Here is a 21,737-nt window from a genome sequence, read left to right as displayed (position 1 = left end):
GGACTTGGCATGGCGTAGCCCAGGGTTATTTTTTATAAGCGCGGCCGAAGGCCGCCTATGCAGAAAGGTGTTTTACGCAGAATTACTGTGCATGGCCAGGCGGTGTTGGATCGGCTAACATAACAATAAACAAATTTTCGGTAAATAAAGACTAGAAAAGTTAAAGATATATATACATCAGATGAAAGGTATTTTTATAAGTTATTTTTAGATTCTGCACTTGTTACGTTTTATAGATGTGGCAGCACAGATATGTAATGCCATAAAATATATATACGTATACACATATAAAAGTTGTATAGAAATTTGCAAATTTTAACAACAAATAACTTTTAAATTATAAGTTTGCGCACTTTAAAATATATATATTTGTGATCGGGAGAACTCCCTCTTTCATTTGATACCAAGTTAAACACCGAACTCGGGGGGTGCTAAACTAAATCGCTGCCCTCTCCTTCCTCATATCTTGAGGATGAGATATCTTGGACCCATAGCCACGACCTTTTTCTTTTCTTTTCCTCTTATTCGCACAAAAATGAAATAATTACAGCTTCAAAAACTATGTCGTCCATTTTGCAAACAAAAACAAACACAAACTTTTGCCGCAATGTGTCGCTCGATTGCCGCTTAATGTGAATTGCCAAAATATGTCGCTCTGTGAGGCGCCACTGCCGCTACGTGTCGCGCAGCGTAATGTGCGCGTACCTTAAGAATAACCTATTTGACAATTCCCATACAAACACATGCAGTCAACTGCGGCGACAAATAGGTTATTCTTATATGTTGGGGCCTTTAGCCATATGTGGTCTTGTTATGAAATAAAGATGCCGAATGAACAATCTAAATGAGACTGGAAGAAAATATAAGAACATAGGAAGTGGGGAAAACGAAATCAATAAAAAAATTGGTGTTGTTTTTGGTGACGAGACAAAGAAGAAAAACGCATTGCACTGTTTTTTTTTTGTTAAATAAATACTATATAAATTAAATTGTGTAGCAAGGAAAATAATAACCTATATATATATATAAACACAAACTACTGCGACATTTCGTTGAAGTATAAAGCTGGCCATTCTGCTCCGCTTCCTTAAATAATAACATCAATACATCAATTGCAGCAAAGAAAGAATTACGAATTTTTTTGTGGTGCGAATAATTTTGTTCCAAAATATTTGTGATTAGTGTAAAGTTCACTAAATTAAAATTTAACGTACTTTTTTAAGTAATTGAAAAAAGCAAATATGAAGATAACCGTGACTACGCTAACGGATAGCGTATTTTTCCTAGACGTCTCTGAAGAATTGGAATTAGAAAACTTCAAAGCGTTCTGTGAGGTAGAATCTGGACTGCCTATCGCTGAAATAATTATTATGTTCAATGGAGCTCCATTATTGGACGATAAAAAACCGCTCAAACATTTTGGAATCAAAGACGGCGACTGTGTAATATTACAACGTTTACAAATTGCACCACGCAATGTAGGCGCTCCACCGGCTGGTCGTCTAGGTGAGTAAGAAAGATCACATTTTAATGATACAGTCGCGATAAGTGTAGATACATATGCATATATTAATATATATGTATATACATATAGGAAAATATGAGTGACCACAGTTCTGTTGGTAGATATTGCTTGTGCTTTTTCAAAAATATTAAATGTGCATTGCTTATTGTTTTTTAGTATAAGTGGGTCAATGTGCTCGACAGCCGCATTACTTTCCCACCGTACCGTGCTCGACCATGTTGCGATTTAGCTGTATATTTACTTTACTTTGTCAAAAAATGTCGAGATAGTTAACTTGATCATAGCATATTTTTATGCGGTTATTTATGGCACCTCGCAGTTCTTTTTTTCACTTTGTTGAATCCGACCTCGCTAAGATAAAAATAATGCATTGTTTTCTTCTTTATAAGTGCAATGGACGTATGTATATGGAAAAATATTTCTTTCAATCACAGAGGTCAAACCATTATTCTTCAGGCTTGGGCATCCCGTACAATGCGGTTTACCCCTTTATTTGACGAGATATTCGCAGAATCATTCATTGCATGTCGGCTGCCTTTAATCACACTGGAAGAATACTAAGGAACCGGCAAAGGGGAATGTGGTCTTTTGAGCAAGACCCCGGGGACATACAAATGCGCATTAGGCAGCTGGTAGATCAACACACGCGGTCGCAATGGGAGAATAACTGCAACATATTGCTGTTGTTGTAGCGTAAAAAATTCTCAATTGTGTTATGGGGAGGTTAAATCCAAGTAAATGCTCTACCATTTGTAAATATTAAAGGAAGACTTTGGCCGATCAGAGATCACATTGCAACGCATATTTAAGGGAGACCTGAAATAAAAAAAGGATTTTTGTAGCTATAAAGGTATATACAACGTTGTTGTTCTTGTTGTTGTAGCAATGCTCGCCCCACCTAATAGCCGCGACCGATCACAAATTGTCATCAATATCCTCTAACGGGAGTCCAAGGAAACTTGCCGTTTCAACAGGGGTGGACCATAAGGAAAGGGGTGTTAGAGGCGTTGGTTCCACATTACAATTAAAGAGATGGTTGGTGTCATGTGGGGACACATTGCAAGCGGGGCATACATTTGTATGTCGGGGTTGAATCTGGATAGGTAAGAGTTTAACCTGTTACAGTATCCAGAACGAAGTTGAGCAAGAGTGACACGCGTTTCCCTGGGGAGTATGCGTTCCTCTTCTGCGAGCTCTGGATATTTTTTTTCAAGTACTGGATTCACCGGGCAATTCCCGACATAAAGGTCCGACGCCTGTCTATGCAGTTCACCAAGGACCTGCTTGTGTTTTTTCGCTTCATACGGCTGGGTTCTCAGGTGCCGTATTTCCTCAAAATGCTTACGGAGATGACTCCTTAGGCCCCTAGGCGGTACTGGTTCGTCAATCAGATTTCTGTTGGGATGCCCAGGTTTCTGGGTATTCAACAGAAACTGTTTGGTCAGCATCTCATTTCTCTCCCTGATGGGGAGTATTCTCGCCTCATTATGCAGATGGTGTTCTGGGGACATAAGAAGACAGCCCGTGGCGATTCTGAGAGCAGTATTTTGGCAGGCCTGTAGTTTCTTCCAGTGGGTAGTTTTTAGGCTTGGCGACCATATGGGTGACGCGTAGAGCGTAATCGGCTGGCTAATTGCTTTGTATGTGGTCATGAGCGTTTCTTTATCTTTTCCCCAGGTACTGCCAGCAAGGGATTTGAGGATTTAATTACGGCTCTGAATTCTCGGAACAATTGCGGTTGCGTGCGCACCAAAATGTAGATCCTGATCAAACGTCACACCCAAGATTTTGGGGTGTAGGACAGTCGGGCGTAGTGCCATCGACGTGGATGTTCAATATGGTCGACATTTGGGGCGTCCATGTTGTAAATAAGGTCGCGGAAGATTTAGTCGGTGACAATGCCAGGTTTCGCGAGGCGAAAAAACTGGAGAGATCAGGGAGATAGCCGTTTATGTTATTGCATAGCTCATCGATCTCTGGGCCTGGGCCTGTGGCCATTATTGTGCAGTCATCGGCGTAGGAAACGATTGTGACTCCTTCCGGTGGTGAAGGTAGCTTGGATATGTAGAAATTAAACAAAAGTGGGGATAGGACACCACCCTGTGGCACCCCTTGTTTAATTCTCCTTGGTTTTGATGTTTCGTTTCTGAATTGCACCGATGCCTGCCCACCACCCAGATAATTTGCGGTCCACCTTTTAAGAAATGGGGGAAGGGTAGACCCTTCCAGGTCTTGCAGTAACGAGCCATGGTTGACCGTATCAAAGGCTTTTGATAGGTCTAGCGCTACGAGTACTGTTCTATGGTGGGGGTATTGATTCAAACCGCAGTTTATCTGGGTGCCAATGACATTTAGCGCGGAGGTAGTGCTATGGAGTTTTCTGAAGCCATGCTGATGAGGGGCTAGCTGCAAATGTTTTTGGAAATAAGGGAGCAAAATGGCTTCAAGCGTCTTTGCCACTGGCGATAGGAGAGATATCGGACGATATGACTCACCTATGTTAGCTGGTTTCCCAGGCTTTAGTAGCGGGACCACCTTGGCCATTTTCCATTTCTCGTGTATGACAAAGGTGGAAAGAGACAGGTTGAAGACATGCGCTAAATATTTGAAACCCTCTTTCCCTAGGTTTTTAAGCATCGGCATGGCTATGCCCTCTGGGCCCACTGCTTTGGATGGTTTAGCGCGACCAATGGCGTCCTCAACCTCTCTAGCGGTGATGGTGATTGGTGACGCGCTGAATTTGTGTTTATGTGCGTGTCTATTGGCTCTCCGTCTATCTTTGTCAACCGTAGGATGCATTATATATTGTCGGCAGAGGGCGCTCGCGCATTTTTTCGCATCCGACAGCACCTTATCGCCAAAGGCGATGGAAACTCTGTCTATGTGCTTAGTCGGATTCGATAGGGACTTTACGGTAGACCAAAGTTTACCTACACCGGTAGAGAGGTTACAACCTCTTAGGTGGTCTTCCCATTTCGCCCGCTTGTGTTCGTCCACAAGCAATCTGATGCGTTGGTTTATATCCCTTATTTGGGGGTCGCCTGGATCAAGCTGTCTTATAAGGTCGCGTTCCCTCGCTAAGCTCGCGGCCTCCGCCGGGAAGTGGGGCCGGATTTCGGGAATTCTCCCGGCGGGAATGAAATGTGCCGAGGCGGATTCAATGACCTTACGGAAGGCACGCTCCCCTTGGCGGGCATCAGTCGGGATAGGGAGGGCAGCAAAGCTGCTGTCTGTTGCAGATTTATATTCTTCCCACTTTCCTTTTTTGAAGTTTATGAAAGTGCGTTTTTCGGTGACGATGAAGTCGGCGGTACGCTCGAACGAAATAAGTATGGGCAGGTGGTCGGATGCCAATGTTACCATCGGCTGCCAGTTGACGCAGTTTACGAGTTCTGCGCTCACGATTGAGATATCTGGCGAGCTATGACAGCTTCCTACCATACGTGTGGGGGCGTCTCCGTTTATTGTGCAGAACGTCGTTTCTTCTATTTGATCCGCCAACATCTCACCCCTACTGTCCGCCCGCAAGTTTGAATGCCATAGGTCGTGATGGGCATTGAAATCGCCTAAGATAATGCGATTGTTGCCAGTGAGTAAGGCCTCGATATTAGGGCGGTATCCACTGGGGCAACAGGTGACAGGAGGGATGTAGATTTTGATGATTTCTAGATTTGCATCGCCTGACCGAACAGATAGGCCTTGAGGTTCTAAGACATTGTCCCTGCGGTTGTTGTTGTTGTTGTAGCGATAAGGTTGCTCCCCGAAGGCTTTGGGGAGTGTTATCGATGTGATGGTCCTTTGCCGGATACAGATCCGGTACGCTCCGGTACCACAGCACCATTAAGGTGCTAGCCCGACCCTCTCGGGAACGATTTATGTGGCCACATTAAACCTTCAGGCCATCCCCTCCCTCCTTACCCCCAAGTTCCATGAGAAGCTTGGGGTCGCCAGAGCCTCGTCTGTTAGTTAAACAGGATTCGCCGCGGATAGGTGAGGTTGACAATTGGGTTTGGAGAAGCTATATATTGCGCTGGCAACCTGAAGGGTTGCGCTGCACACTCCTTGAATCTGGTATTTTAGTCGCCTCTTACGACAGGCATACCTACCGCGGTTATATTCTGACCCCCTTACCCGCTGGGGGCTGTCCCTGCGGTCGATGCCAGGATCAAATATATAATATTGCACAGAGTGGTGTATAATAAACGCGAAGCCCCCTCCATTTCCGCTCTCGCGGTCTTTCCTGTGGACATTATACCAAGAGCAGGTCTGCAATGCAGATCTTGCTGTGAGTTTAGTCTCTTGAATCGCAGCAATGCGGATGTTGTGCCGCTTCATGAAATCGACTATCTCCGTAATCTTCCCAGTTAGTCCATTACAGTTTAACTGCAGAATTCTGAAGGGCATGAGGGGTGACGCCGCCACTCTAGGGGTAAGTGACGGGTAACTACGCCTAGGTTGTGGAAGGCCAGGACGCAATTGCTGTTGTGGCCTTGGGACTGGGCGCCCTTGGGCAAGCATTGGGGTACCCGGATGATTTGGGTTTGCGACCTGGCAACATGGCGCGATGAAACCCGTCGAGGGGTTGCCGTCGCGGAGACCAGAACATCTAGGAAAGTGGCACCACCCAAGGCAGGAGCTGCATTGAGCGGATGTCGCAAACCTATATATTCTGTGCTGGCAGACGGTGCAAACGGAGGTAGGGACTAAGAGTCTGTTTCCCTGACCTGCACGATTGCTGCCAGAAAAGAGGGGGGAGAAGAAGACGGGGGCAGGGGCTGATGCTCAGCATTGCTACCAGCTCTACTACGAAGGTAGTAGTTATGAGTGGTATCAGCTGTTTGAGTTGTTGGCGCCGTGGGGCGCGAGCAGCAGCGGGTACTTGTTGTGGCTTGCTGAGCAGCGAGGCTGCTGGAAGGTAGTGGGGGGGGGGGCGCTTAGGCGTAGACTACGGGACGCCCTTGGGCGTGAGCAGCAAGGAGCCACAAAAGATTTATAAAAGTTACGTGGACGTCGGGTTTTGGGATCAAGCCCAGAACAACCTGTCCGATGCAACCATCCCTTGCACGAGACACACTGAACAGAGTATGACCGTCCTAAAAAGATTCTTTTCTGGCAAATGCAGCAAAACCATTTCTCAGGACCGGGGTCAGGAGACGGACCCGGATTGGGTTCGATACCTTCCCGGAGTAAGAGAATATGTAGCAGTCCTGCTGCAAGGAGCTGCTGGGAGGATGACAATTTGTGGGAGGGACGAAACAAATTAAATGGGGTCACACTGAGATGACAGTCCTTGGTCGGGAAAAATCCCGAGTCGGTCCGGTACATAGAACCGACTGCCTTGGGAAGCGAAAGATGTGTGGTCATCTTTGTGTGTGGCACTGCTACAACAATTATATGTGTGGTAGTGGTGGGTAATGACACTATTTTTTGAGTGTTAACACAGTAGCCATGGCGGCCACCGTGGTGTGATGGTAGCGTGCTCCGCCTATCACGCCGTATGCCCTGGGTTCAACTCCCGGGCAAAGCAACATCAAAATTTTAGAAATAAGATTTTTCAATTAGAAGAAAATTTTTCTAAGCGGGGTCGCCCCTCGGCAGTGTCTGGCAAGCGCTCCGATTGTATTTCTGCCATGAAAAGCTCTCAGTGAAAACTCATCTGCCTTGCAGATGCCGTTCGGAGTCGGCATAAAACATGTAGGTCCCGTCCGGCCAATTTGTAGGGAAAAATCAAGAGGAGCACGACGCAAATTGGAAGAGAAGCTCGGCCTTAGATCTCTTCGGAGGTTATCGCGCCTTACATTTATTTTTTTTTTTTTTTTAACACAGTAGCACAGGCACACTTTGCAGTGTTAACACATTGTGTTGACACAATTGTGTTACAACTGATTATCGAAAGTCGATATGAGTGTTGGCACAATATCAGAGCACAGTACTGTGTTACTTACCTCTAACGCCACGTTTGACGCCATTTAGAAATGTTTAGGGAATCTACGTTATATAACCACAAATTTTGCTTAAATAGAACATTTTCAACTTAGAGTATATATTTTGTGCCCACATCTTTTAAACGTAATACACAGGCAAGATTATGAGTACAAGCAACACACAAACAAAACACAAGCACAATGGACTATGTATGTATGAATGTGCACTTACGATCTGAGTGTCATTCTCTGTGCTATAGAAACAGTCAGCTTTGTGCCATCGAGTGTGCCACTGTGTTATAAATTAATCGATAAGTGTGCGTGTGCCTGCCGCACATTACTGAGTGTTAACACAATAACACAGCACAGTGCTGTGTTACTCAGCCTTAATGTGTGGACTAATTATGAAAAACATCTTTGTAAGAACTAATTACATTTATTAAACTTGAAAAGATCATATTTACAATTTGTGTCTGTACTCTTTCAATTTCCTGGATCTTCCGAAATTTGTAACTTTTTTTGAAGTTAATTAAACATATATGTATATATTAACTTATTTATTCATAAAACATTTAAAGCTGGAGTCATTGGTGCCGTATGTCGTAGCGCTGTATCCGTATCCCTAACGTAATCAGCTGTTTATCGTTACGACGGTAAACCAAAACCCAATTGGTTGGCTACGATACGGTTACGACCTTAGCGGCACCAATAATCGATTGCATTGATTCTCATAAGATTGGTCGAATCAGCTGTTATAAGGTTACCGATACGGTTACCGATAAAGCACCAATGTCTCCAGCTTAAATATACATACACAAAGCATTGCTGCATACACACCCTCATCTATACTTGTTGGCTTTTTCCGCGGGTGCAAGCAGCAGTGAACAAATTTGCTTGAAAACAAAAAAGAACAGAAGAACAAAAAGAACAACTTGTTCGTTCATCAGAAAAACTAAAGAATCGAATCTCTGAAATGAACGAAAAAGCACAACTCTAGCTAATATGTTCGACAAAATTTAGGTTTTCATTGACCAAGACTCTTAACTCCCGCTTCATTTCGTTTATTCTTTAATTTTTTCATAAGGGGAATCCATTAAAGCTTATCAATTTATAAGGTGTAAAATGTTATATGATCGCACCTAGTAATATTCTTGAAAACTTAGTTAACGAGCAGCTGTATTATTGTAAAAAAAAAATTAATTTTTATACAAATTAAAGAAAGCTAAAATTAATTGAAAAATCAAAACGAAGACGACTTTACAAGGATATTCTTGTGAATGACTTGCTGGTTTTGGGAGATTCTTGACGAAAATTACGTCTGGTGTGTCTGTAAGGTTGCATACCTTTGAGCGCTTAAATTTTTTCAAATTATGTAAATAATTACTATAGCATTAAAAATGAATTAACTGTATGTGAATCCAACGATCCAGCTTGAGATGTTTAGCAGACTGCTTATTATCAATCAGGTCTGGCATGATAGCCATATAATATTAAAAATAAAGGAACTTGGTTGCTTGTTAGTGTCAAATCAAATGATTGTCTTCATTTGTGAAGTCACATTCGTATTTATACAAAATTATTCTAGTTAATTCTTATGAGCTACCAACATTACATATGCACATTAATACATACATACTAAGTGTACAAATTCAGCCCAATTCTAAACCAAAATTCTGTGCGAGTTTTTTCCCTTCTCCCATTCCTCGTATTCTAAATAAAAATTCCTTCTGAGTTGTTTCACTTCTCCCTTTCCTCGTATTCTGAACAATGTTTGAAAAAGCGGAAACCGGTTATGGAAGAAAAGTAGGTATTATGAATGTGAGAGAGAGGCAGTTTTCTCTGCCATTTCATAGGAGTTTTTTCACTTGTTAAATTAAAGGGGATGCATCAAAATAGTTAAATGAAATTGGTTCTTTTAAGAAAGAACACTTATTTTTACAAATTTGTGCTAAAATATGTATTTACATTCTACCACAATATTCTCACTGTTAATACAACAACAACTACAACCACAATATTCTTTATTTTAAGTCGAAAAGTATATCAAGCAACCGTAGAGCTCTTGGTATACATATTTGATGCAGCCATCCAGAAATTGCGCAAGGATTTTTTAATAAGGCTTAAATAGATTTTGGCATATGACGAAGGACGAATTCAACTCAACTTGGCCGCCAGAAAACTGCTTTGCTGAAAAGCAGGCAAGTCCGGCAGATTTGTGTTATGCGGCCGTCTTCTTCTTATGTTCCGCTGTTGATGTTGCTGTGGCACCAATTCATTACTTATTTCAGTGAATACCACATGAAATGCAATAAATACTGTGCATTGTTTATATTTAATTTCTTAATTTCCAACAAATTTGCAACAATAATTAAACTTTTCAATTTTTTAAACAAAATAAGAAATGTGCAACGAAATTTCAATTGACAAAACAGCTGTCTTCGAAAATTCGAAATTCCTATTCCCCAATTATTGTTCTCCCTAGGAGAACAGAATTGGAGGAATTTTTCCGCGGGAATAAAAAAATCCGCGAGAACAAAATTCCGCGAGAATATTTAGAATTGGTCTGAATATAATTAGGCTCTTTGCCAGTGAACCGCATAGATACATATATATTCAGTTCGGTGGGAAGCTCAAGCTAAGCAAAAACGGAATAGAGTATGGAAAATGCAAGTTAAGTGTAAACGAGTCGTGGGAATAAATTGTGTGCAGGCAAAGGTTTTTTTTTTTTTTGTGCTCTGATGCTGTTTCCCAAACAGCTGATTATGGCAGAGTATATAAGTTACTCCACACGCCAGGTTATGATACTTTTAATTCTAAATTTCAGCTCTCCAATTCGTGGACAACTAGTGACAGTTGGGTACACTGTCGTGTGTTTACTAGCCTCCACAGTGATGATTATTAAGCTCCGTCCCACACAGCATTTAGATGATCAATTTTTGAACTTTCCTTCATATCAATACAATTTGACTACTCCTTGCGAATAAATACTGAGTTTTCATACAGTTGAACAAAATAAATAATAAAATAAGATTACTTTTAATGATCAAAAACTGAAAATCATTTTTCGATCACTTTTTGAAATAATTTTCGAATAACTTTGATGAATAAATTTTAAGATTTTATAAAAATGAACATAGAGAATAATAAAACTTGTTTGCTTTTGATGGTCAATAACTGAGAAAAATTTTTCAACCACAATTTGGAATCATTTTTGAATTTAATTTCTTTAACTTCGGTGATCAAAAATTTAAAATTATTTTCCAATCAACTTTCTTAATATTTACAGACTACCTTTCTTGAATAAATGATGATTTTTTTACTTGTTAAAACTATACTTCTCATTGAAAATTTGATTTTTCTTCATTAGCTCACAATTTTTCAATCATAAAATCCAAAAAAATTACAAATATACAACACATATTCAAGACTAAAAGTAATATAAGTGCTGCTGCTAACCTAGGATGTCTTCTATCATTTCTCTAGATGCGGCTTCCCAGAAAAGACATACTGGATGGAACCGATGTACGGAAGTTGTAAGCTGTTTAACCTCTGGTAAGTTAAGCTTGATCGACACGCCTGGACCCGGCTTCAACATCCTCCATGAGTTATGATTGTCGAAAACATCTAGTTATATTTAAAGAATGATATGAGACATAGTAAAATCGTGATTTTTAAAGTGACATCGTTACCATGATCTAAGATGATGATCATAGATGATGTTGGATGTTGTAGTCGTGTGTGTGTACAACGGTCAAGTTAATTACTACCTGCGGTTCAAAAAGCTTACTTCCGAGCTTCCAGATGCTTTCACCCCCTGATGAAATATGATATTTATATAGTATTTAGTTATGTATTAAATATGATGGAAAAATGAATCACAATCTTATTCACAAATGATTCCAAACCATCATATAATATGATTGAAAATTGTTCTTAAATGTGATCAAAAAATGACTGTGAAAAGTAATCAAATGGTATTCCAAAAGAAGTAAAGTACAATCTTCCAGTAATATCAAGTATGATAAAAAGAGGAATAAAAAGTGTTTCGAAATATGAGTCATAAATGATTATTCAAGAATAATCACATTTATGGTACATTTTTCTTCCAACGATACGTTAATTTTCGAACAGAAAATGCTTTTAAATTTGAACGTTTTTAATCATCTTGGGGTATGATATTTGAATATTTTTTTATCAAAATTTTCAAAAAATGCTGGCTGGGGTGTATTTTCATTTGTATCGATTATTTTTGGTTGCGGTGGTAGGTTCACATGTTTATTACAGGTTTGGAAATCTTATTACTTCAATAAGTTGTTTACAAATTTACTTATGAAGTGCCCTAAGATTTGCTGAGTGTTGATTTACTTTCTGTAATTGACTTCCTCTTAGTTCAGGTATATATGACTATATATGTCTATATTTTATTTAACAACTAACTATATATTTTTTTAATAGCTATTTATAAGTAGCAGTGGATGTGTGTTACAGATTTATCAGGTACATTTTTTCGGTTTTTTGACTCTATATGCATATCTCTATAGATATGTATATGTTGTACTTTTAATTCTTATTACATTATTTTTTTTTTTAATTTTTGGCTCAAACTGCGAATGCAGCTTGATATCAACTATCTTACACTTACATACTAGAGCATTTTTGCTAGATTTGCATTATGCAGAAAGGTTACCAATTCTTCATAGTTTTTGAAATCTTTCGATAAGAAAAGGTCTTTTACGTTATTAAATTTACTAAAAATAATACTGTTCCTGAAGGCACTATATCTGTTGCATTCGAAGATTAAATGGTTGGGGGTCTCGGCAGTCTGGCAGTCAGTACAGTGACCTGAGACGTTGGACCTGAATTTCTGTAGATACGTTCTACTATATGTGTACCCTAGAATGAGTCTGTTTATTAGTTTTGTATCGTATGGACTTAGCATGTTTTTTTTGCTTTGGTACAACGGATTTTTTTCCTTCTTCGCTATCAACTCAATTAATTCTGCATCAACCTTGGAACAGTTGGTCTTGCATTCCTCCACCGTTTTCGCCCAAAATTCCCTGCTGACTTGTATTAGAACTTCCCTTGGTGTCAAATCTATTGTTATGCGTTGGTCTACCTCGGTGGCAATTTTCGCTGCCTCATCTGCTTTTTCATTAAAGCTGATACCTATATGACTGGGCACCCACACCACTACTATTTTTTCAATTTCAGATTTACTTGTTTTATTGTGTATTTCCGCCACTACATGGTTACTTGTTTCACCTTTGTCTAGATTATTGATAGCGCCTAAACTGTCCGTAAAGATTACCACTTTTCTTTGCTTGTTTTTTATTGCTAGCTGGATGGCTTCATTTATCGCAATAAGCTCTCCGAAAGTTGATGATACTACCTCACTTATGTTGAACAAATATGACACCCTACACATTAACAGAGGCATCTGTAGCTAACCCATAGACAGGCAAAGGTTACGAGACAGTATGAATATGTATGTAAGAGTCAATGGCCCGTAGTCATAGTCGAAATAACATGGAGTCTTATTGGTTTAAACATGGTTCTAAATTAAGTATCATTTTAAGTCTGTTATAATCCACTTAAACACTATTTTATCTCTAAAAAAGTATTTTAAATTTAAAATGACATGAGCGCGATTTTAATTTTTTTTTAAATAGGTTTTAAGTTGACAGTATGCTGTCAAAAGTTGCGAGAAATTAAACAACTTGCTATTTAAACGCGATGAACTTAAATGGAAGTCAAAAAGGCTTCCCCGACAAGCAAATATACGTCAGGAACTAATTTATTATCGCTGGAAAGCATATTATTATATTTGTGACGAGAAATAAACAATTTTAAAATGTGCGATGGTTACTTGGCTCCAGATATGTGAAATCTTTAATTAAGATTATTCCGCATTGTTGTTGTTGTTGTAGCGATAAGGTTGCTCCCCTAAGGCTTTGGGGAGTGTTATCGATGTGATGGTCCTTTGTCGGATACAGATCCGGTACGCTCCGGTACCACAGCACCATTAAGGTGCTAGCCCGAACATCTCGGGAACGATTTATGTGGCCACATTAAACCTTCCGGCCATCCCCTCCCTCCCCACCCACAAGTTCCATGAGGAGCTTGGGGTCGCCAGAGCCTCGTCTGTTAGTGAAACAGGATTCGCCGCGGATAGGTGAGGTTGACAATTGGGTTTGGAGAAGCTATATATTGCGCTGGCAACCTGAAGGGTTGCGCTCACACCCCCTTGAATCCGGTATTTTAGTCGCCTCTTACGACAGGCATACCTACCGCGGGTATATTCTGACCCCCTAACCAGCTGGGGTATTATTCCGCATTCATAGCTATTTGTGAGTTTTGATATTTTAGTATCTTTTGAGGATGCTATATTGATTTTGGCATTGAATATAGAAATAAGTATTCAGTGGAAGGAATTATTTACCACAGGCGTCGATTTTTAATATATGTCCAAAAATTTCGGGACAGGTGTCAGATGACGCGTTTTAATTTCGGATGCAAAAATCCGAAGGCGGAAAAGTAATACTTTTACTCTGTCAAGAAATTTTTGCAAAAAAAAAAGTTTAAGACTTTCATATGGTAGGTGTAATTTTGGTGATATTGTTGTACACAGAAAATTAACTAAAAAGGCGTTTTGCGTGGATATAATTTTCCGGTTTTTTGTGAATATCTACTAATAAAAGAACAATTTCTTATTTCCGACTTCCGATGATTGAATTACATTACAGAATTCTTGAATTCAATCATGCTGGCATTTCCTTTTGTGTCATCTATTCCCCTTTACATTTGCCAATTCATCTTAAAAGAAATCGTGAAATAAAACACGGAATACTACAAAAATCAAAAATTTTAAGATATGCTTGGTACGGGTGCTGTTGTACTACTTTCATCCTTTTCACCCTCTTAGTCGATGTCATGACCGACTTGATTTTCTGATGTAAAAGGGACTTACACTTTGCAGGTCCATGTACAATGGCTCAACATTCTAGGTAACTTCTTTCCCATGGAAAACCATAAATACATAAATTTGATTTAACTTGATTATCATTGAACGTCCTGCATACTTATAAAACATCGAGGTTAGCCATATCCCTATTCGGTTTCGGGTCTATTAAGTTAAACGGCTTTAACGGTTAGGGCCAACTAACATTTAAGGTTTGCATCATTTTGGCCGTCACAGCTGTCTTAATGCAAACAACATTTCTTTACGACGTTCTAGTATACAACGCAACAGCAACGTAAAATTTTATAAAATATTTGTCACTTTCTTTCTTATTGAATTTGGAAACAAATTTTCCTTTTGCGCTACAAATATTCAATTTTATATTTTACGCTATGTACAAACACACACCAAATTGGCAATTTATACAATTTGGGCAATTTATTACGCAATTTATCATATACAAATTTGTAATAATAAATTGCCAATTTAAAAAAAATTGCGTAATAAACTGTTTCAAACTGCAAATGCAACCTTGTATAGTATGTTTATTGAGTAGATTTAAACGTCAGTTACGCATGTCTCAACTATAAGGTTGGCTCATCTCATCATCTGATTTTATTTTTTTCATTTCACTGGAGTAGGGACTGTCAAAAGAAGATGGCAAAATCAAAATGAAACTAAAACATTGTACACATTTTCTTACAACACACAAGAATTTCAAAGTTTTATGTTTCCATTCCATTCGCCTAATACCAACACGCACATTTTGACAGTATGAAAAAAGTTATGTTGTTGCTGTAGAGAGGAGCCAACCAGCTATCAAAACTATTGTGTAAGCGAAATTGAGTTGTGTGAACACCACTCAATTTAAACCGAAATTCCCTCAATTTATTTTTCCGTTTGCATAGTATTAGTAATCGGTAACTGATTACATACCCTGCCAACCAAAACTGCGTAAAAAACTGGATAATGACTGAGTAAAAAAGTGGATAAAAAATGGATATTTTGTATAGGCAGTGTGCGGATTTTATCCAGTGTTGCCAGGTTAGCCTTTTCAAGGCTAGATTTAGCCTTTTGTTTTTGCCTTTAGCCTCGAAATTTTGGGTTTAGCTTCGTGACTTTTTTCTAGCCTTTTTTAATCCGAATGTATTTTTAATAATTTCTAAAATAAAATAATTTCAATAGTTCCTGTGAACATCTAATACCTAATTATATGAGTTCTCTACAAAAGATTAATTTTTTTCTGCTGAAAATTCGTTGAAAGTTTCAAAGCCAGATGTATTTTCTTACTTTAAAAAAGAGAAGTATAGTTATTCTTCAAGTCAAATAGCATTAATAGAGCTGCAGGGGCGAAAACTTATAACTATACAATGGAAAAATGTACACTCCACCATGGAATTTTGGTCGGAAGCCCGAGGAAATTAAAAATGCATTAAACGAACCACTTTGTTTAGAACTTGTCGAATTCATATTTAGTTATTTAGTATTACCACTCAGTAACGCGGAGGTTGACAGAATTTTTAGTGGTATGAAAATTCTGAAAACTAAATTAAGGAACAAACTAAAAATTAAAATGCTTAATGCGCTGCTTAATATTAGATGCTCGTTAAAACGCTTATCCAAATGTTGTAATGATTTTGAAATTACCGATGATCTCTTATCTATGGTAAATAGCCAAACTTTATACGCAGACTTAAGCTCTTCTGAGTTTTCAGACGGGGAATATTTTATATAAATAATTAGTTTGTAATATTTTTTTTTGTGTATATACACATATGCAATCATTTAAAGTAATTCCATGTGCTAGTCAAGGAAAATGTGCCTGATATGTTTTGAAACAAGAAGTTATGTTTAAGTTATGTTTATAAGTTTTTATTTACAAATGTGTAAACTAAAATATAAAAAAAATTTTATGAATTAACCAAAAAAATTTCTGGCCTTTTTTTAGCTTCTTTTTTTTCTAAATTTAGCTTTTTCTAACCTTTTTTTTTGCCAATCTTTTTCATCACCTGGCAACACTGATTTTATCCACTTTCCCCTTGAGCGAGTCGTGTACTTGTGATCGCGCATCCTTCTCACACTTATACCAAAGTGCCATAAGGAAAAATGTGTGGTATCCTTTTTTATTATTTATATTTTTATTAAGAATATTCACATATAAAGAGTATAACTTCTTGAAGGTAAAAATTGAATCCAACTGAAAATTTTTGAAAATTAAAATATCAAAATTGAAAATTAAAATATTGATGGAACATATTAAAATACAAATTTCAAAGTAACTTAAACACAAAGTTAAATAAAAATAAGAACCCTACATTACTCCCCCTTCCAGAGAATTAACATTAAATAAATTAAATGTGACTTTCTTCTTTGTTTTAATGTTATTGTGATGAGTGTTAGAGTTGTTAGGTAACGTTTCAATAATCGCTGGTTTTAGCCTGTCAATCGGGATAGTTTTGATCTCATTATCAATTTCTATTTTAAAATACTTCTTGTTTTTTTCAAGTATCTTGTATGGACCTTCATACGGTTGTTGTAAAGAACGCTTATTAATTAAACGAACAAAAACAAATTTACATGTTTGCAAATCTTTCGGAACATAAAAACCAACATTAGAGTTATGATGATTTAAACTCGAATGAACATTTCTAAATTTTTCACGTAATTTACCCAAAATTTCATTTGATGATGAATTTTCAGATGTTGGAACAATAAGTTCACCGGGTAATCTTAAATTTTGTCCAAGAACCATTTCAGCCGGTGTAGCCGAAATATCTTCTCTAAATGTTGATCGCAAACCTAACAGTATTAGAGGTAGCTCTCCATACCAATCTCTGGTTCCATTTGTAGCCATTAAAGAAGATTTCAATTGCCTATGAAATCGCTCTACCATGCCATTCGCTTGAGGATGATAAGCTGACGTTGTAATTTGATGACTACCTAATAACTTTGTTAATTCTGTAAACAATTTTGAAGTAAATTGAGCACCCTGATCAGTAGTTATTTCTAGAGGTACACCAAACCGAGATATATATTCACATAAAAATTTATTTGCAATTGTTTCTGCAGAAATTTCCCTTAATCCGTATGCTTCTGGCCAACGTGTGAATCTATCGATAATAGTCAAAATATAGCGATGTCCCTTTGAAATAGGTAAAGGTCCTACAATATCTAAATGAATATGTTCGAATCTTTTGTTCGGTATTGAAATTTTACCAACTGGTGACTTCGTATGTCGATAAACTTTAGATTTTTGACAACTAATACATTCCTTGGACCATCTATTAATTTCTTTATTCATGTTTGGCCAAAAATATTTTTTTATAATTAGACGGCGAGTGGCTTTAGTACCCGGATGCACTATCCCATGTAACTTATCAAATACTGTTTTGCGTAAATTATTTGAAACGAACGGTCTAGGACAATCTCCGGATGATTCACACCATATATTGAAATTTAAAACAGGAATTTTAACTAATTTTAAATTTTGAAATGATTGTTGAGATACAAGATTGTTTAGCTCATCATCTTGTTGCTGTTCCTTTTCTAAAATTTTAAAATTAAGTTCTGAATTTTGAATTGCTTCTATTTCAAATGCCCTAGATAAAGTATCAGCTACTACATTTGCTTGTCCAGTAATATGCTGAATATCATTTGTAAATTGTGCAATAAATTCAAGATGTCTGGTTTGTCGTGGTTTACGTTCAGTTTTTGAATTTAGAGCGAAAACTAAGGGCTTGTGATCAGTAAACACAGTGAATTCTCTTATTCAACTGAAAATTTTTGAAAATTAAAATATCAAAATTGAAAATTAAAATATTGATGGAACATATTAAAATACAAATTTCAAAGTAACTTAAACACAAAGTTAAATAAAAATAAGAACCCTACAAAATGCATAGTTGCTCCTCTCTAACTAAAAATTTTCCATAACACAGGGTTGTATTTTTGTAGGGATGCCATATCGGAAAAATTTTATGTCTAAAAAATGCCCAAAATGCTTACCAAAATACCCAAAAAAGCTCCTAAATCCCCAAAAAATACCAAAAAAATACTCCAAAATACCCAAAAAATCTCCAAACTTTTTTTAATTTTTAATGAATACGGTTATTATAAAATGTTTTATCATAAAATGTTAAGAATACATCTGTTAAAAGGACTTTTTACATTAAATTTGTCTTCATCGCACATAAATTTTAAGATAAAACGGCCTTAACGTTATTAAATAGCATAAACAATAATTATTTGTAACCATAATTTTTTTTAAGTATTTACCAAACTATATTTTATATATAAATTAAAAAAGAAATACAAATAACATTGAAATAAAATAATTTTGAATAACAGCGTAATATTCGGATTTTTGACATTAAAATGACATTTGTTTATTTATCAAAGTAATTAATTCGATAATTGATAAAGTATCAAAGCAGATTAGGTCGAGCTTTCAAAAGGGAATTCCATTAAAAACCAATTAATCGATAAGCTAAATTTTTCAAATCAATTAAAACTAAGGATTATTGTGATACGTATCTTTTTAATTCTATTATTTAATGAAGGAACTATTAGCATTTTGATCACTCGATTTAATAAACTTTGATATTTATCAGAGAGCCAGTCAGTTATTTTTAATAAATGAATGAAAAATGCTTGTATAACTTTGCAAACAAATTTCTTACTACAGAGGTGTTTTTCTAAAATATACAAAATTTTGGGATAAAACTGTTTGATTCGATTGACAGTACTATCAAATGTACAATAATTTAATTATGTTTCTTTTGGTATATGCTTAAACTTGAAACTCATTTGCAAGGAGTAAAAAACATACACTTTTCTTACAACTTTACAAAATTTTACCAAGTTTTCCCTAGCTATATACATGTATACATGTATCTCTTATTTTCCAAAAATTTTAAAAAATCGGATATAGATTTAAACGATAGTAGTACCGAAAGAAAAGTAATCAAATTACATATCTTTTGATATATACTAGCATTTATTACTCGTTTACAATGAGTGAAAAATATTCACTTTCGTTACAACTTTATAAAATTTCTCAACATTTTTACTAGTTACATATATGTGCCTCTAAATTTGAAAAAAATTTTCAGAAATCGTTTATCAATTTTAACGATAGTAGTATCGAAAGAAAATTAATCAAATTACCTTTCTTTTGGTATATACTAGCATTAATTACTCGTTTACAGTGAGTGAAAATTATTCACTTTCGTTACAACTTTATAAAATTTCTCAACATTTTTACTAGTTACATATATGTGTCTCTAAATTTGAAAACAATTTTCAGAAATCGTTTATCAATTTTAACGATAGTAGTATCGACAGAAAATTAATCAAATTACCTTTCTTTTGGTATATACTAGCATTAATTACTCGTTTACAGTGAGTGAAAATTATTCACTTTCGTTACAACTTAAAAATTTTCTCAACATTATTTGTATAACTTAAACTAATATGCAAAAAAAAAAAAAATATTTTCTTCGTTGTCAGCAGAAGTGGTTCTGATGATGTCCCTTATGATGCTCCGAACGATATGTTTGCTACTGAAAAAATAGAAAAAATAAAGTCAAAATTAGTTATAGATTCAATATAACTTTCAGAGACAGGCTTTATTTACCTTTTCTAAAGTTCTGCTTACTGAAGCTATTTTTGCTTCCTGTGATGAGAGCAGGTTGAAGTATTTGATTGCTAAGAAGAAAAAAGAACAATAAAAGTCAAAATTAGAAATCAATTCAACAAAATTTTCTAAGTCTGAATCTTCCGTTTTTTAGATCTCGGTTTAAAGAAAAGACACTAGTGCTGAAGTGTCATCCACCGAAAAATGGAAAATGGGCAGGGTGGTTCCGCTATTAAAGGCCAGTAGCCAAGACACTTGAAGCCATTCTGCTTTTCTATTTTAATGCAAATTTACACCTTGCTAATCATCAGCATGGCTTCCGAAAATTACACAGCACTACCACCGCGCTAAATGCCATTACCACACAGATAAATTGTGGATTAAATCAAAACCCTCACCATAGGATAGTACTCGTTGCATTAGACCTGTCAAAAGCTTTTTATACGGCCAACCACGGCACGTTACTGCAAGACCTGGAAGGGTCTCCCCTTCCTCCAAGGCTTAAAAGGTGGACCGCAAATTATCTGGTCTACAAGCATCGGAGCAATTCAGGAACGTAACATCCAAACCAAGAAGAATTAAGCAAGGGGTGCCACAGGGTGGTGTCCTATCCCCAATTCTGTTTAACTTCTACATATCATAGCTACCTACACCATCAGAAGAAGTAACTATCGTTTCCTACGCCGATGACTGAACAATAATGGCCACAGGCATAGGCCCACATATCGATGAGCTTTGTAACAAAATAAACAGCTATATCCCTGATCTCTCCAGGTTCTTCTTACTACTTACAAATCAATTGGCCATCCGATTGCATGCTACGCGTCCCCGATATGGTCGCCAAGCCTAAAGGTTACTGGAAGAAAATACAGGCCTGTCAAAACACTGCCCTCAGTTCCACTACGGGCTGTCTTTTTATGTCCCCAGAACACCACCTACACAATGAGGCGAGAGTACTGCAGAACAAACAGTTTCTGTTGAATACCCAGAAACCTGATTGATGAGGCCACACCTGCCAGGGGCTTTAGGGGTCATCTCCGTAAGCATTACGGGGAAATACGGCACCTGAGAACATAGCCGTATGAAGCAAAAAACCACAAACAGGTCTTCAGTGATATCCACAAAAAGGCTTCGGACCACTATGCCAGGAATCGTTCGGCGAACCCCGTTCTTAGAGTTAAATACCCTGAACTCGCAGAAGAGGAGAGATATCTCCTTATGGAGACGCGCGTCACTCTAGCTCAACTTCGATCTGTAACATGTTAAACTCTTACCAATCCAGTATCAACCCCGACATACAAAATGTATTTCCTGCTTGCAATGTCTCCCCACATGACACCAACCATATCTTCAATTGTAATGTGGGACCAACGCCTCTAACACCCCTTCCACTATGCTCCGCCTCTGTTGAAACTGCAAGTTTCCTTGGACTCCCGTTAGAGGATATTGGTGACAATTTGTGATGTTGTTGTAGCGATAAGGACACTCCTCGAAGGTCTTGGGGAGTGTTATCGATGTTGATGGTCCTTCGTCGGATGCAGACCCGGCACGTTCCGTTACCAAGCCCGACCATCTCGGCACCGATTTGTTATTACCACATGCGACCTTCTAGGCCATAGCGCCCTCCCACCCCCTAGATTTATGAGGATTTCGGGGTCGCCAGAGCCTTGGCTGTTAATGAAACGATTCTCCACG

At 37.5% G+C, this 21,737-nt stretch overlaps 1 protein-coding gene across 1 annotated transcript in view; it reads left to right on the top strand.

Annotated features, from left to right (window-relative positions):
- The first annotated feature begins 874 nt into the window (after positions 1–874).
- The window catches only part of rngo (DNA damage inducible 1 homolog rngo), an 84,495-nt gene continuing 63,632 nt past the window's right edge, over positions 875–21,737 (top strand). The window contains exon 1 of the mRNA XM_067781794.1: positions 875–1,506. Within this exon, the coding sequence (XP_067637895.1) occupies positions 1,242–1,506 (265 nt within the window). The 5' untranslated portion in view covers positions 875–1,241. The remainder of the gene's footprint in view (positions 1,507–21,737) is intronic.

The sequence above is a fragment of the Eurosta solidaginis genome, chromosome 4 (genome assembly GCF_040869045.1).
Source record: "Eurosta solidaginis isolate ZX-2024a chromosome 4, ASM4086904v1, whole genome shotgun sequence".
NCBI classification, from domain to species: domain Eukaryota; kingdom Metazoa; phylum Arthropoda; class Insecta; order Diptera; family Tephritidae; genus Eurosta; species Eurosta solidaginis.
This window is presented reverse-complemented; position numbering and strand designations above follow the sequence as displayed.